The sequence below is a fragment of the Mobula birostris genome, chromosome 1, assembly GCF_030028105.1.
Source record: "Mobula birostris isolate sMobBir1 chromosome 1, sMobBir1.hap1, whole genome shotgun sequence".
Taxonomy (NCBI): Eukaryota; Metazoa; Chordata; class Chondrichthyes; order Myliobatiformes; family Myliobatidae; genus Mobula; species Mobula birostris.
In genome coordinates this window covers 132,728,847-132,741,050 of record NC_092370.1, presented here as the reverse complement: position 1 = coordinate 132,741,050, position 12,204 = coordinate 132,728,847, and the positions used below count along the sequence as shown (strand labels likewise).

At 41.0% G+C, this 12,204-nt stretch overlaps 1 protein-coding gene across 2 annotated transcripts in view; it reads right to left on the bottom strand.

The window, feature by feature from the left end:
* dok6 (docking protein 6) overlaps positions 1 to 12,204 on the bottom strand; it is a 605,271-nt gene that overhangs the window by 294,090 nt on the left and 298,977 nt on the right. For both annotated transcript variants that reach the window (XM_072273010.1, XM_072273075.1), the window contains exon 2: positions 11,398 to 11,505. In XM_072273010.1, the coding sequence (XP_072129111.1) occupies positions 11,398 to 11,505 (108 nt within the window). The remainder of the gene's footprint in view (positions 1 to 11,397; positions 11,506 to 12,204) is intronic.

Sequence of the window (12,204 nt, the reverse complement as noted above, 5' to 3'; positions counted from 1 at the left end):
GCATTTTGCTATCACAAGTACTACTGAAAATACAACTACTTTATTATAATGAGTACACACAATATGCTATGTGCGTACAGCAAGCGCATCAATGTGATCACAAACCGGTATATGTGTAAACGCAATGTATAGAATGGCGTGTGCCTGATGCTTTTATAGCCTTTCTAAACCCTGTCCAGCCATGCAGCATCCACCCTGCCTAAGTATGTCCAGGCATGCCTGGACAAAATAGACAACCTTTCAGCTTATATTGTGGGCAACATTTTAATTGACTTGAATTATGAATTGTAATAACAAATACAGGCAACTTCAAGAAACTGGTGCTTGATAGGGAAATTTGATGGTGATTTTCATGATCAGCAACCCATAATCCATATAGTACACTCAAAAGTGTTTAGGAAGCAACATCTTTGTTGTCCACTGTTATTAGTGCTAGATGGAGTGGTTTGATTATCTCAGACTGCTGATCTCCTACAAACAGTCATTAAAGTTTACACAGAATGGAGTGAAAAACAAAAAAAAACATCCAGTGAGCAGCAGTAGAATGGAAATGCTTTGTTAATGAGAGAGGTCTGAGGAGATGGCCAGAATGATTCAAGCTGACAGGAAGGTGACAGTAACTCAAATAGCCACAAGTTACAATAGTGGTGTGGAGAAGAACATCTAAGAACCCACAACACCTTGAACTCTGAATTGCATGTGAAACTGCAGAAGACCATGACCTTACAGTGGATGGCCACTTTATTAGGTACAGGAGGTACCTAGTAAAGTAGCCACTGAGTGTAGATTCGACTTTGACTAAGTGATGAAGAATTTGTTCAATACATTAAGGTACACAGCCAGTGGTAATGGAAGGAGGCTTGTGCTTCCATTAAATGAAGGTGTGAAGGGTCCTCAGAATATGATGAAGGTGTAGAGGGATTGGACATCCATGTAAAGGTGGGTCATTTTGGACGAGGAAATTGCAAAATGTCAAAGTGGTAGAAAGCACCAAAATGTGTGATAAATTTAAGTGGAAGAGGGCGGGGCAGGGAGAGAAAGAATAGAGTGAAGGTTAAAAGAAATAAGTTCTCTGAGGCCAGAACAATGGACCTACAAGAAAATGGCATATGTAGAAAAAGAAACAGAGTTACTTGTTACACATCAAAGATCTCTTGTTAGACTTCAAGTTTGTCAAACTTCATTATCTGCAGTATTTTGTTGATCTACCAGGTTTGATGTACACTGGGGGGGGTGATGAGCCAGGGGGAGGTAGGAGGAGAGATTGAGAGTAACACGCACAAAACGCTTGAGGAAATCAGGAGGTCAGGCAGCATCTACGGAGGGGATTAAAGAGCTCACAATTTGGGCCAAGAACCCTCATCAAAGGGCCTTGATGAAAGGTCTTGGCCCGAAATGTCAACTCTTTATTCCTTTCCGTAGATGCTTCCTGAGCTGCTCAGTTCCTCCACCATTTTGTGGGTGTTGCTCTGGATTTACAACATCTGCAGAATCTCTTGTGTTTCGTGAGATCAGTATCTATTCTCAAAGCTACCATGACACAGGCCTTCCAGTTTTAATGGACACCCTTAACCCAAGTTACTGAGTCTCTTTCTCTCCACACTGATGCTGCTTAACCTGCTGACTGCTATCAGTCTTTTCTGTTTTTGTTTCATACTGTGTCATGTTTTACAGTCAACTTTGCTTCATACTGGCAACTGATGGGAGGTTGCAGCTTGCTTTTTGATGTATGAGACCTGGTGCGCTTCAGATCAAGCATGCCAAAACAAGAATACTATTAGCTTTTTGATTTAATACCTCCTGAAATCAGCTCTTCATCAAATTACTTAGTTCACTTAGCCCAATTATTAGAATACATTTTAGAGTAATATTCAAACTATTATCTCATGGCAATAAATTAAGCTTGTGAATATATATTAACATGTTATTCATTATATCACTCCTTTCCCATAAAATGAAACTGAACTTAAATAGCACCTTTCTGACAGTCTCAAAGCTCTTCATTGCTAATAACGTCATTGAAGAGCAGGCATAAGTGAGCCGCCTTAAGAAAATACATCCACAGCAAACACAAATGAGTTCAAAGTCCTTTTAGTTTGGAAGTGGATGCTACGGTCTCCATGGAGATCATGGCTCAGACTTAGTTATTCTTTAAGGTCATGGGGATGGTTTTGTGGGCTGAGACAGGAGATGACACTTGCGGCCTATCCCTAGTACATTCTTAGGTTGTGTTGGTTGTTTGCACAAACATTGCATTTCACTGTGTATGTTTCAATGTACATGTGACAAATAAATCCGAATCTGATGGATAATATTTTTCAGGGCATTATGTGCACAAAGGTGTCTTATGGTTGTTACATGTAACTGAAGACATCTCAATCTAAGGTTTAAAAGAAGGGAGACTTTGACAATGCAACACTCACATTACACGTTATCTCACGGCTCCAGTTTCCAAACAGAATGCGGGAATTAATTCTCTTGCCAATTCCCACCTCTTGTTGAGAGAATTGACTATGCTTCGGGGCCTGACCTGTAACTATTGAAGGGATCAGTCCTTTGAGGGGATTATCATTGGCTGTTGGCTACATTCTAATAGATTTCCTTTATGAACACTGACACTGAATTTACATAGACTACGTACTTATGTGGTCATTGAGAAGGAACGATAATCTATCCTTGCCTGCAATAATGCAAAATTAAGTAGAAATAAAGAGCTGCATTCCAGATCAAAGCATACCATCCTTACCAAGGATCCATGCAGCTTCGGCCACTTCCACTTTTAGAAACATATAGAAACATAGAAAATAGGTGCAGAAGTAGGCCATTCGGCCCTTCGAGCCTGCATCGCCATTTATTATGATCAAGGCTGATCATCCAACTCAGAACCCCGCCCCAGCCTTCCCTCCATACCCCCTGACCCCCGTAGCCACAAGGACCATATCTAACTCCCTCTTAAATATAGCCAATGAACTGGCCTCAACTGTTTCCTGTGGCAGAGAATTCCACAGATTCACCACTCTCTGTGTGAAGAAGTTTTTCCTAATCTCGGTCCTAAAAGGCTTCCCCTTTATCCTCAAACTGTGACCCCTCGTTCTGGACTTCCCCAACATCGGGAACAACCTTCCTGTATCTAGCCTGTCCAATCCCTTTAGGATTTTATACGTTTCAATCAGATCCCCCCTCAATCTTCTAAATTCCAATGAGTACAAGCCCAGTTCATCCAGTCTTTCTTCATATGAAAGTCCTGCCATCCCAGGAATCAATCTGGTGAACCTTCTTTGTACTCCCTCTATGGCAAGGATGTCTTTCCTCAGATTAGGGGACCAAAACTGCACACTATACTCCAGGTGTGGTCTCACCAAGGCCTTGTACAACTGCAGTAGTACCTCCCTGCTCCTGTACTCAAATCCTCTCGCTATAAATGCCAGCATACCATTTGCCTTTTTCACCGCCTGCTGTACTTGCATGCCCACTTTCAATGACTGGTGTATAATGACACCCAGGTCTCGTTGCACCTCCCCTTTTCCTAATCGGCCACCATTCAGATAATAATCTGTTTTCCTATTTTTGCCACCAAAGTGGATAACTTCACATTTATCCACATTAAATTGCATCTGCCATGAATTTGCCCACTCACCCAACCTATCCAAGTCACCCTGCATCCTCCTAGCATCCTCCTCACAGCTAACACTGCCGCCCAGCTTTGTGTCATCCGCAAACTTGGAGATGCTGCATTTAATTCCCTCATCCAAGTCATTAATATATATTGTAAACAACTGGGGTCCCAGCACTGAGCCTTGCGGTACCCCACTAGTCACCGCCTGCCATTCTGAAAAGGTTCCGTTTATTCCCACTCTTTGCTTCCTGTCTGCTAACCAATTCTCCACCCACACCAATACCTTACCCCCAATACCATGTGCTTTAAGTTTGCACACTAATCTCCTGTGTGAGACCTTGTCAAAAGCCTTTTGAAAATCCAAATATACTACATCCACTAGTTCTCTCCTATCCACTCTACTAGTTACATCCTCAAAAAATTCTATGAGATTCGTCAGACATGATTTTCCTTTCACAAATCCATGATTTGTCCGATGATTTCACCGCTTTCCAAATGTGATGTTATCACATCTTTGATAACTGACTCTAGCAGTTTCCCCACCACCGATGTTAGGCTAACCGGTCTATAATTCCCTGGTTTCTCTCTCCCTCCTTTTTTACCAGAGTTCAGAGAAGAAATTCAAATATATACCATCCTTCATTACTCTATTAAAATAGATTTTTAGTAGTCTGAAAGTGAGTACAAATATTAATTGAGGGAATGATGCTGCTTTGGAAACTAGACTAGTCATTCTGATTGTTAATAACACTTGTTGCAGTGGCGCATTTTCTGTGTCAGACGCAGAGCTAATGGTGACACCTCCTGTGCGGTGCCAGAGAAATTAGTCCATTCAGAGTAGAAATGGCCTAAACTGATTTGCCAGGCCCTCCTAAGGATAAGATTAGCTTAAGATTAGTTTTATTTTTCACATGTGCATCGAAACATTGGATCATGCAAAGAAATATGTCATTTGCGTAAAATCAAATCAGCAAGAATTGAGGGCAGCGTTGTGTAGGGCATGCCCTTTTTCTCACTATTACCATCAAGTAGGAGGTACAGAATCCTGAAGGCATACACACAGCGATTCAAGAACAACTTATTCCCCTCTGCCATCCGATTCCTAAATAGACATTGAACCTGTGAACACTACCTTGCTTTTTTAGTATATATTATTTCTGATTTTGCACAAATTTTAATCCATTCAATATACCGTGATTGATTTACTTATTTATTTATATATGTATTATTATTTTTTTCCTTCTATATTATGTATTGCAGGTGTCCCCAACCTTCTTTGCACCGTGGACCGGTTTAATATTGACGATATTCTTGCGGACTGGCCAAGCAGGGGTGGGGTGTTCAAGTAGGGTTAAACTCACCTCAACATGTCTTTTACAGTTAGGGTTGCCAACTTTCTCACTCCCAAATAAGGGACAAAAGTAGCAGTCAAATACGGGACACTTTACCCCAGGAAAGACTATCATGACCACGAAGCCTTGTGCGGGCACCTGTGTGCGCATGCGTGACATGCGCATGTGATGTGCGCATTCGCATACGTGCCGGTTTTTTTCCCACAAATCGGTTTTGTCTTTATCTTCCCGACTGCACTGTACATACATGATTTCTACTTTATAGAGGCTGTGTATTTATCATATCATTCCTGCTTTTACTATAAGTTAGTGTTATTTATTTTAGGTTTTATGTGTTATTTGATATGATTTGTTAGGTTATTTTTTGGGTCTGGGAACGCTCAAAAATTTTTCCCATATAAATTAATGGTAATTGCTTCTTCGCTTCACGCCACTTTGGCATGAAAGGTTTCATAAGAACGTTCTACCTTAGTGGGGGAAATATGGGACAAGGGTGGTCCCGTACGGGGCAAACCAATTTAGCCCAATATATGGGATGTCCCGGCAAATACGGGACAGTTGGCAACCCTATGTTCAAGTTCAACAGTGCGTGACAGGGAATGAGGAAAGGTGCAGCTGACTCATATCGTTTCCTCATGGCCTGGTAGCACATGCTTTGCGGCCCGGTACCAGTCCGCGGCCCGGTGGTTGGGGACCGCTGATGTATTGCATTGAAATGCTGCTGCTAAGTTAACAAATTTGATGACACATGCCAGTGATAATACACCTGATTAATATTTCAGTAATATTTGGGTTGTTCTTCAAACCAAACATCAGAATGGGGAGGAAATGTGATCTCAGTGACTCTGATTGTGGAATGTTTGCCGGTGCCAAACGGGTTGGTTTTAGTATCCCAGAAACTGCTGATCTCCTGGAACCTTCACGTACAATAGTCTCTGGAGTTTACAGGGAATGATGCGAAAAACAATAAGCATCCAGTGAACAACATCTCCCTGTTAATGGAGAGGTCAGAGAAGAATGGTCAGACTCGTTCAAACTGGTAGGAAAGTGACAGTAACTCAAATGATCATACATTACAACAGTGGTGTGCAGAACAGCATGTCTGAGTGCATAATCATGAAGTGGATGGGCTACAGCAGTGGGTGACCATGAACATATACTCAGTGGCCACTTTATTAGGTATAGGAGGTAGCTGCTAAAGTGATCACTGTGTGTATTTTCCATTCCTTCATTCTGCCAATGGCCACAGTCCTCACTGAATTATGCCAGCAACACTTCCATTTCAAAGTTCTTATCCCTGATTTCAAATGGATTCTCTCATCCTATCTCTGTAGCCTGACAACCCTCCCCACCTTTAAGGACACCTTCAAGAGTTGGTGTCTGCAGATGGTGGCATCCATTACTAAAGGACCTCGCCATCCTGAAAATTCCTTCTTCTCTTCACTACCAGAAGGTGTAGGAGCCTGAAGACCCACACTCAACGATTTAGCAAACAGATTTTTCACCTCCACCATCATATTTTTACCCATGAACACTACCTCATTATTCCTATAGTTTGCACTAGTTATTATTTCAGTAATTGATAGCAATTTCTGTCTTTGCACTGTACAGCTGCTGCAAAACATATTTCACATCAATTAAATCACAGATTCTAACTTTTTACACACTTCCTGAGCCTTAGAAATGAGCTACCTTCTCCAGAGGTCGAGATTTGGAACTCACGACTTATAAGGGTGGTGAAAACAAAATTATTCAGTGTCTTTTTACAGGATTATATACATTTTCAATGAAGAGTCCTTTGTATGGAGCAAGAATAAGGAAAGGCACTGATAGGATTGTTCTGCTGGGAGCCAGCACAGATTAGATGGGTGAATGACCATCCATTTTATTGTTTGGGAGTATTCTGGAGTTAAGTGAATATAACAGATATTAATTCAAACAAGAACCAGTCTTCAGTTTTTAATGTAAACTGCAAGCAGTTTTAAGTTAATAGCACATCTCTGCAAAAAAATAATATTTCTATGGAGCACAAGCTAGCCCACATTGGGGGCTGGGTGCTAAGCAATTTGCTTTGCAAAGTGAAATGACCATGAGGTGTTCTCTGTTGCAATGTAAGACAATGGGGTTAGGTTAATTGGCCTGCAACAAAAAAAAACTGCAGGCTATTACTTACAACATTGTACCTTGACTTCAAGCAGGCAGACCAGACTGATCTTGTGACTTAGCCTATGAAACACAGTCACAGGTATAGGCAATTAATTGCTAGTGTCTGGGATCTCTTTCCCCAGAAGCCTTTAGACCATCCACGTGAATTACTTTGGCCCAGCAAAGGTACCTAAACTTTATAGATAATTAATTCAAATAAGGGCCGGCTGGTGGCGTAGTGGCATCAGCGCTTGGACTGTGGGGCGGAGGTTCCGAGTTCGAATCCAGCCGACTTCCCCCGGCACGCTTTCCATCCGTGCAGGGTTAAGAGCTGGTGATCTCTTTGGAAAAAAAACTCACCCGGCAGAAGGCAATGGCAAACCACTGCTGTAGTTTGCCTAGTACGCGATTTCCCACTAAGTCAGAGTGGCATGCAAGGAAGTCATCCGCTACCCGGAAAAATTCCGGATGCGACCTTCAATTCAAATGAACCATTGTCAGTCCAAAGTGTTGAAGTAAACAACGTCATTGTAACTATTGAAATTGCATTGAATCACCTGCTAAATCTTGATCTTAAGAATATTAAAATGTGATGTTCTTTGAGTTTGCAAGACCACACTGAAAGGGTCTCTAGAAGGATGCCTGCTTGTCATGATGAATAAAGACTTCTATATCACCAGCTGCAGTGCCTCTGCAGTGAGGTAGATCATAGATCAATAAAATTCTACGGTTCAGTTGCTGCTTTACTTGCCCTACACCTTCTGCTGCACCGGCTCTAAAGCTTTGCAATTCAGTCCCTGAATCTCAGATTCATTTACTTATCACATGTACATCGTAACATACAGTGAGATGTGTCATTTGTGTTAACAAACAACACTCCTCGGGATTCCAGTGCAAACATAGCAAGCCCACAACATTCAGCAGAACAGCACAGAACGCAACAAGCAACAAAACAGCAGAAACATGACTGCAAGACCCAGCTGGGCATTAAGAGCTTAAAGTATCGCAGGTCTACCCCACCAGTGAATTGGTCATTGGTGGAGAAACTGAAGGAGCTGGACCTGGTGCTGTTCGTGCTGCTGCCTGCGTCTAAGAGGTAGCGAGGGAGTCGGTGTGTGAAGGTGGCATGCAGCCTAACAGCGAGTGATCCGTCTTAGTTGCTTTTCTAGTGCAAGTCTGCAAGTCTGATTCACTGATTTATTGGCGGATGGTGGGGGAGCTGCGTGGGGTCGGTCGTAGTGAGGATTAGGCCTCAAGCAGAAGTGTTGTCTGTTTACAGCTGCCGAGGAGAGGGGCGTCGGAGTAACTGCCCTCCACCAGAGGCAGTGTGGCGTGGCGTCCAAGCTGGAGTCAGAGCTGTTCCCCAGAATTTGCTTGGCAGAAGACAAGCTATATTTCGATTGATGGCAGACCACTGCAATGTTCATGGACTTGGGGTCTTGGACTATGTTTTTCAGTGTGACTGTATTTTACTTATTTCATGTACTTTGCTATCTTGCGCGTGCTATATGTGCCTTGTGCTGTGCATGACTGTTGGCAACGTGGTTTGAAATTGTCCCCGGAGTAACACTGTCTCGTTTGGCTGTATTCATGGGTGTTCATGTATGGTTGAATGACAATTAAATTAACTTGAACTTAAACTACTGTGAGGTCAAATTAACGTAAAAGCAAACTGATTTATTCTTGCAAGAATGAACACTAATAACTTCCTGAAGCAAACTTGATTTGAAACTTAGATATTCTATATAAAACTTGGATTCAGTCCAATCCATGAAACAAGATAATTGTAAATGCCAAATTTAATTCCTAAATTCTCCCTTATTGTATAGAGATGAAATATGTAATTTAATTTAGTTTAAAATGGACTCATTCTCGCAACAATGGAAAATGAAGCCTATGCAAGAAAACACATCATTAATATCTTAGCAGCCATATCTTGCTGAGGATAAATTTACCAAAGGAAATCCCTCTCACCATTGAGCACATCTACAAGATGCACTACCAATTAAAAGCAGCATCTACCATCCAGGCCATGTTCTCTTCTCACTGCTGCCATTGGGAGGGAAATACTGGAGCCTTAGGTTCCATATCACCAGCTTCAGGAACAGTTATCACCCTTCAACCATCTGGCTCCTGAAACAGTGTGGATAACTTCACTTAGCTGAATGCTGATTCCACAACCAATCGACTCACTTTCAAAGTCTCTACAACACACCTTCTCAGTATTGTTAATTAATTTATTTTATTGTTTATATATTTGCACACTGTCTTTTTTGCACATTGGTTGTTTGTCTGTCTTTGTGTGTAGTTCTTCACTGATTCAATTGTATTTCTTTGTTCTACTGTGAATGCCTGCAAGAAAATGAATCTCAGAGTTGTATACGGTGACATATATGTACTTTGTTAATAAACTTACTGCGAACTTTGAAAACATTTCTCATTCTCGCTTTTCCAGTTTTCCCGTTATTTTTGTCCCACTTCTTCAAGATGCATTTAGCATTCAGTAATAGTTGCTCAGTGAATGATGTACATTTCTTCTGTTAATTGCCTAGAATGTACATTGTGCATTTTGTATTGATAGTTGGAGTTAATAGCAACTTCAGAACAGATAATGATGAGCCTGAAACATTGGAAATTTGAAAAGTACCAATGATCCCAGCAGGTCTGCCAGGGTTTGTGCCAAGAGACTATTAACAGAGTGGCACAACATGGAAATAGCCCACACCCACATCAAGTAGTGGGCAGCCATCCATATTAATCCCATTTTCCAGCACTTGGTTCATATCTTTTAATACCTTGGCAACTCAATTGCCTATCTAGATTCCTCTTTGCATGGCTCTTGCTTGGCACATGTACATCACAAATAACAGTGAACTGTGCTGTTTGTGTCACATCAAATCAGCAAGAATCTTGTTGGGGGCAACCTATTAACCCTTGCCCCATATGCCTTTGGAATGTGGGAGAAAACCAGAACACCCAGAGAAAACCCATGCAATTACAGGGAGAACGTACAATCTCATACAGACTGCAGTGGGAATCGAACCCAGATCTTACAGATGTAAAGCATGGCACTAACGACTATGCTAGGGATAGGTCCCCCCTCAAATTCCCTTTAAGTTTCTTATCCCTTATTCTAAATCTATTAACTGTTTGTACGGTTTAGTCTCAGGATAAAACGGTAGCTCACATTGAAGAATGATGAGAAATTTTTTAGTGCAAAAGTTGTAGTTCTTTGAGATTTTTTTTTACCTCAGAAGACTACAGTTGCTTAGCATTGGGCAGACTCAATGACTGGACATTGTCAGATCTTCTTAGAACGATAATTTTTTTTTAAAACTGGATTGTGTAAGAGATTGAACTTAAGACACCAGATCAAACACAGACTCATCGACAAACAGGGGTCAGCAGGTTGATTCCTACTTCTTATGGTGGTATGTAACAGAAGCCTCTTGGTCACTCATATTAAAGACTGCTGATGGCACACTTAAAGCCAAAACATTTTGAGGAATGGGTTCTATATGAATAGCTAAAATATAAAATCCACACTACTAAACTCTAATGGATGTTATTGCTCTAACTTCATGCTCACAATCCCATTTACCAGTTTAGGAAGTTATATATTGAAGGCCTTTTGTCCCTAATAGTTAGCAACATACAAAAACAAATGGTAAAATTCAACATATTTAAATCGAAAATAGAAGGGTGCATAATAAAGAGAAAAATTAATATAATTCATATAAAGATCTTAAAGATTTGCTTTATTTGTCACATGTACATCAAAATATACAGTGATATGCATAATTTTGCATCTAATCAAATCAGTAAGGATGGCGCTGGGGGCACCCACATGCATCGCCACAATTCCACTGCCATCTTAGCACGCTCACAACTTACTGACTGTAACCACACAGATTTGGAATGTGAGTGGGAACCAGAGTATGTAGAGAAAATGCACATGATTACGGAGAGATTGTACCAATTCCTTACAGGCACGCCGAGAATTGAACCCCAATCGGTGATCGAAGGGCACTGTAAAACAATCAGCTAACTTCCACACTTACTGTAAGGAAAGAGTAATCAATTGTGCTGTTAAAACTACCCACATTCAAAACACAATCTATTACTCTCATTGCAGGACAGAAATGAGTTTAATTCCAATGTGAAATACCCTCTACCACATCTCCCTCTCTCTCACCAAGCTCCATAGTGAGTGGACTGGATAGATTGCAGTTACTGTTAATATTAGCTATCTTTTAACATACTCAGTAAGCCAAGAATATTTACCTTGTGAAAGTTCCGGAAAAATGCTGCCTTTTCATCAGGAAATTTCTCTAATCTTCTTGGGCCTTTGCTGGAGGCTTTCTTAAACACCAACCAACATCTTCTGTACATCTGCCAAACAAAAAAAAAAATATAAATGGAAGTCTTATCAGTCAACTGTCAAAAAATTAAAATCAAAATATGATTAAAATAACTTGTTCAAAATGCCCAGAGATTATTCTGTAGTATAGGTTGCTCAGGTAAAGGTTACTCTACTAGAAGGAGGTAGAAGGAGGCACACTACTTGCAAGGATAAAAGGACTCTGATTGTAGTTATATTCAGGCTTCCAAGCAGTAGCTGGGATGTGAACTACAGATTACAACGGGTGATAGAAAAGGTGTGTCAAAAGGGCAATGTTATGATAGTCATGGAGATTTTAACATGTAGGTAGATTGGGACAATCAGGTTGGTAATGGATCTCAAGAGAGTGAATTTGTTGAAATCCTATGAGGTAGCTTTTTAGAGCAGATTGTCATTGAGCCTATTAGGGTATCAGCTATACTGAATTGGGTGTTATGTAATGAACTGGAGGCAACTATGGAGCTTAAGCTAAAGGCGCCCTTAGCAGACAGTGATCACAATATGACTGAATTCAACTTGAAATTTGATAGAGAGAAAGTTTGATGTTGCCATATTTCACTGGAGTAAGGGAATTACACTAGTATGAGAGAGGAGATGGTCAAAGTAAATTGGAAGGAGATGCTGGCAGGGATGACAGCAGAGTAGCAATGGCTTGAGTTTCTGGAAAAAGTGAGGAAGATGAAGGATAG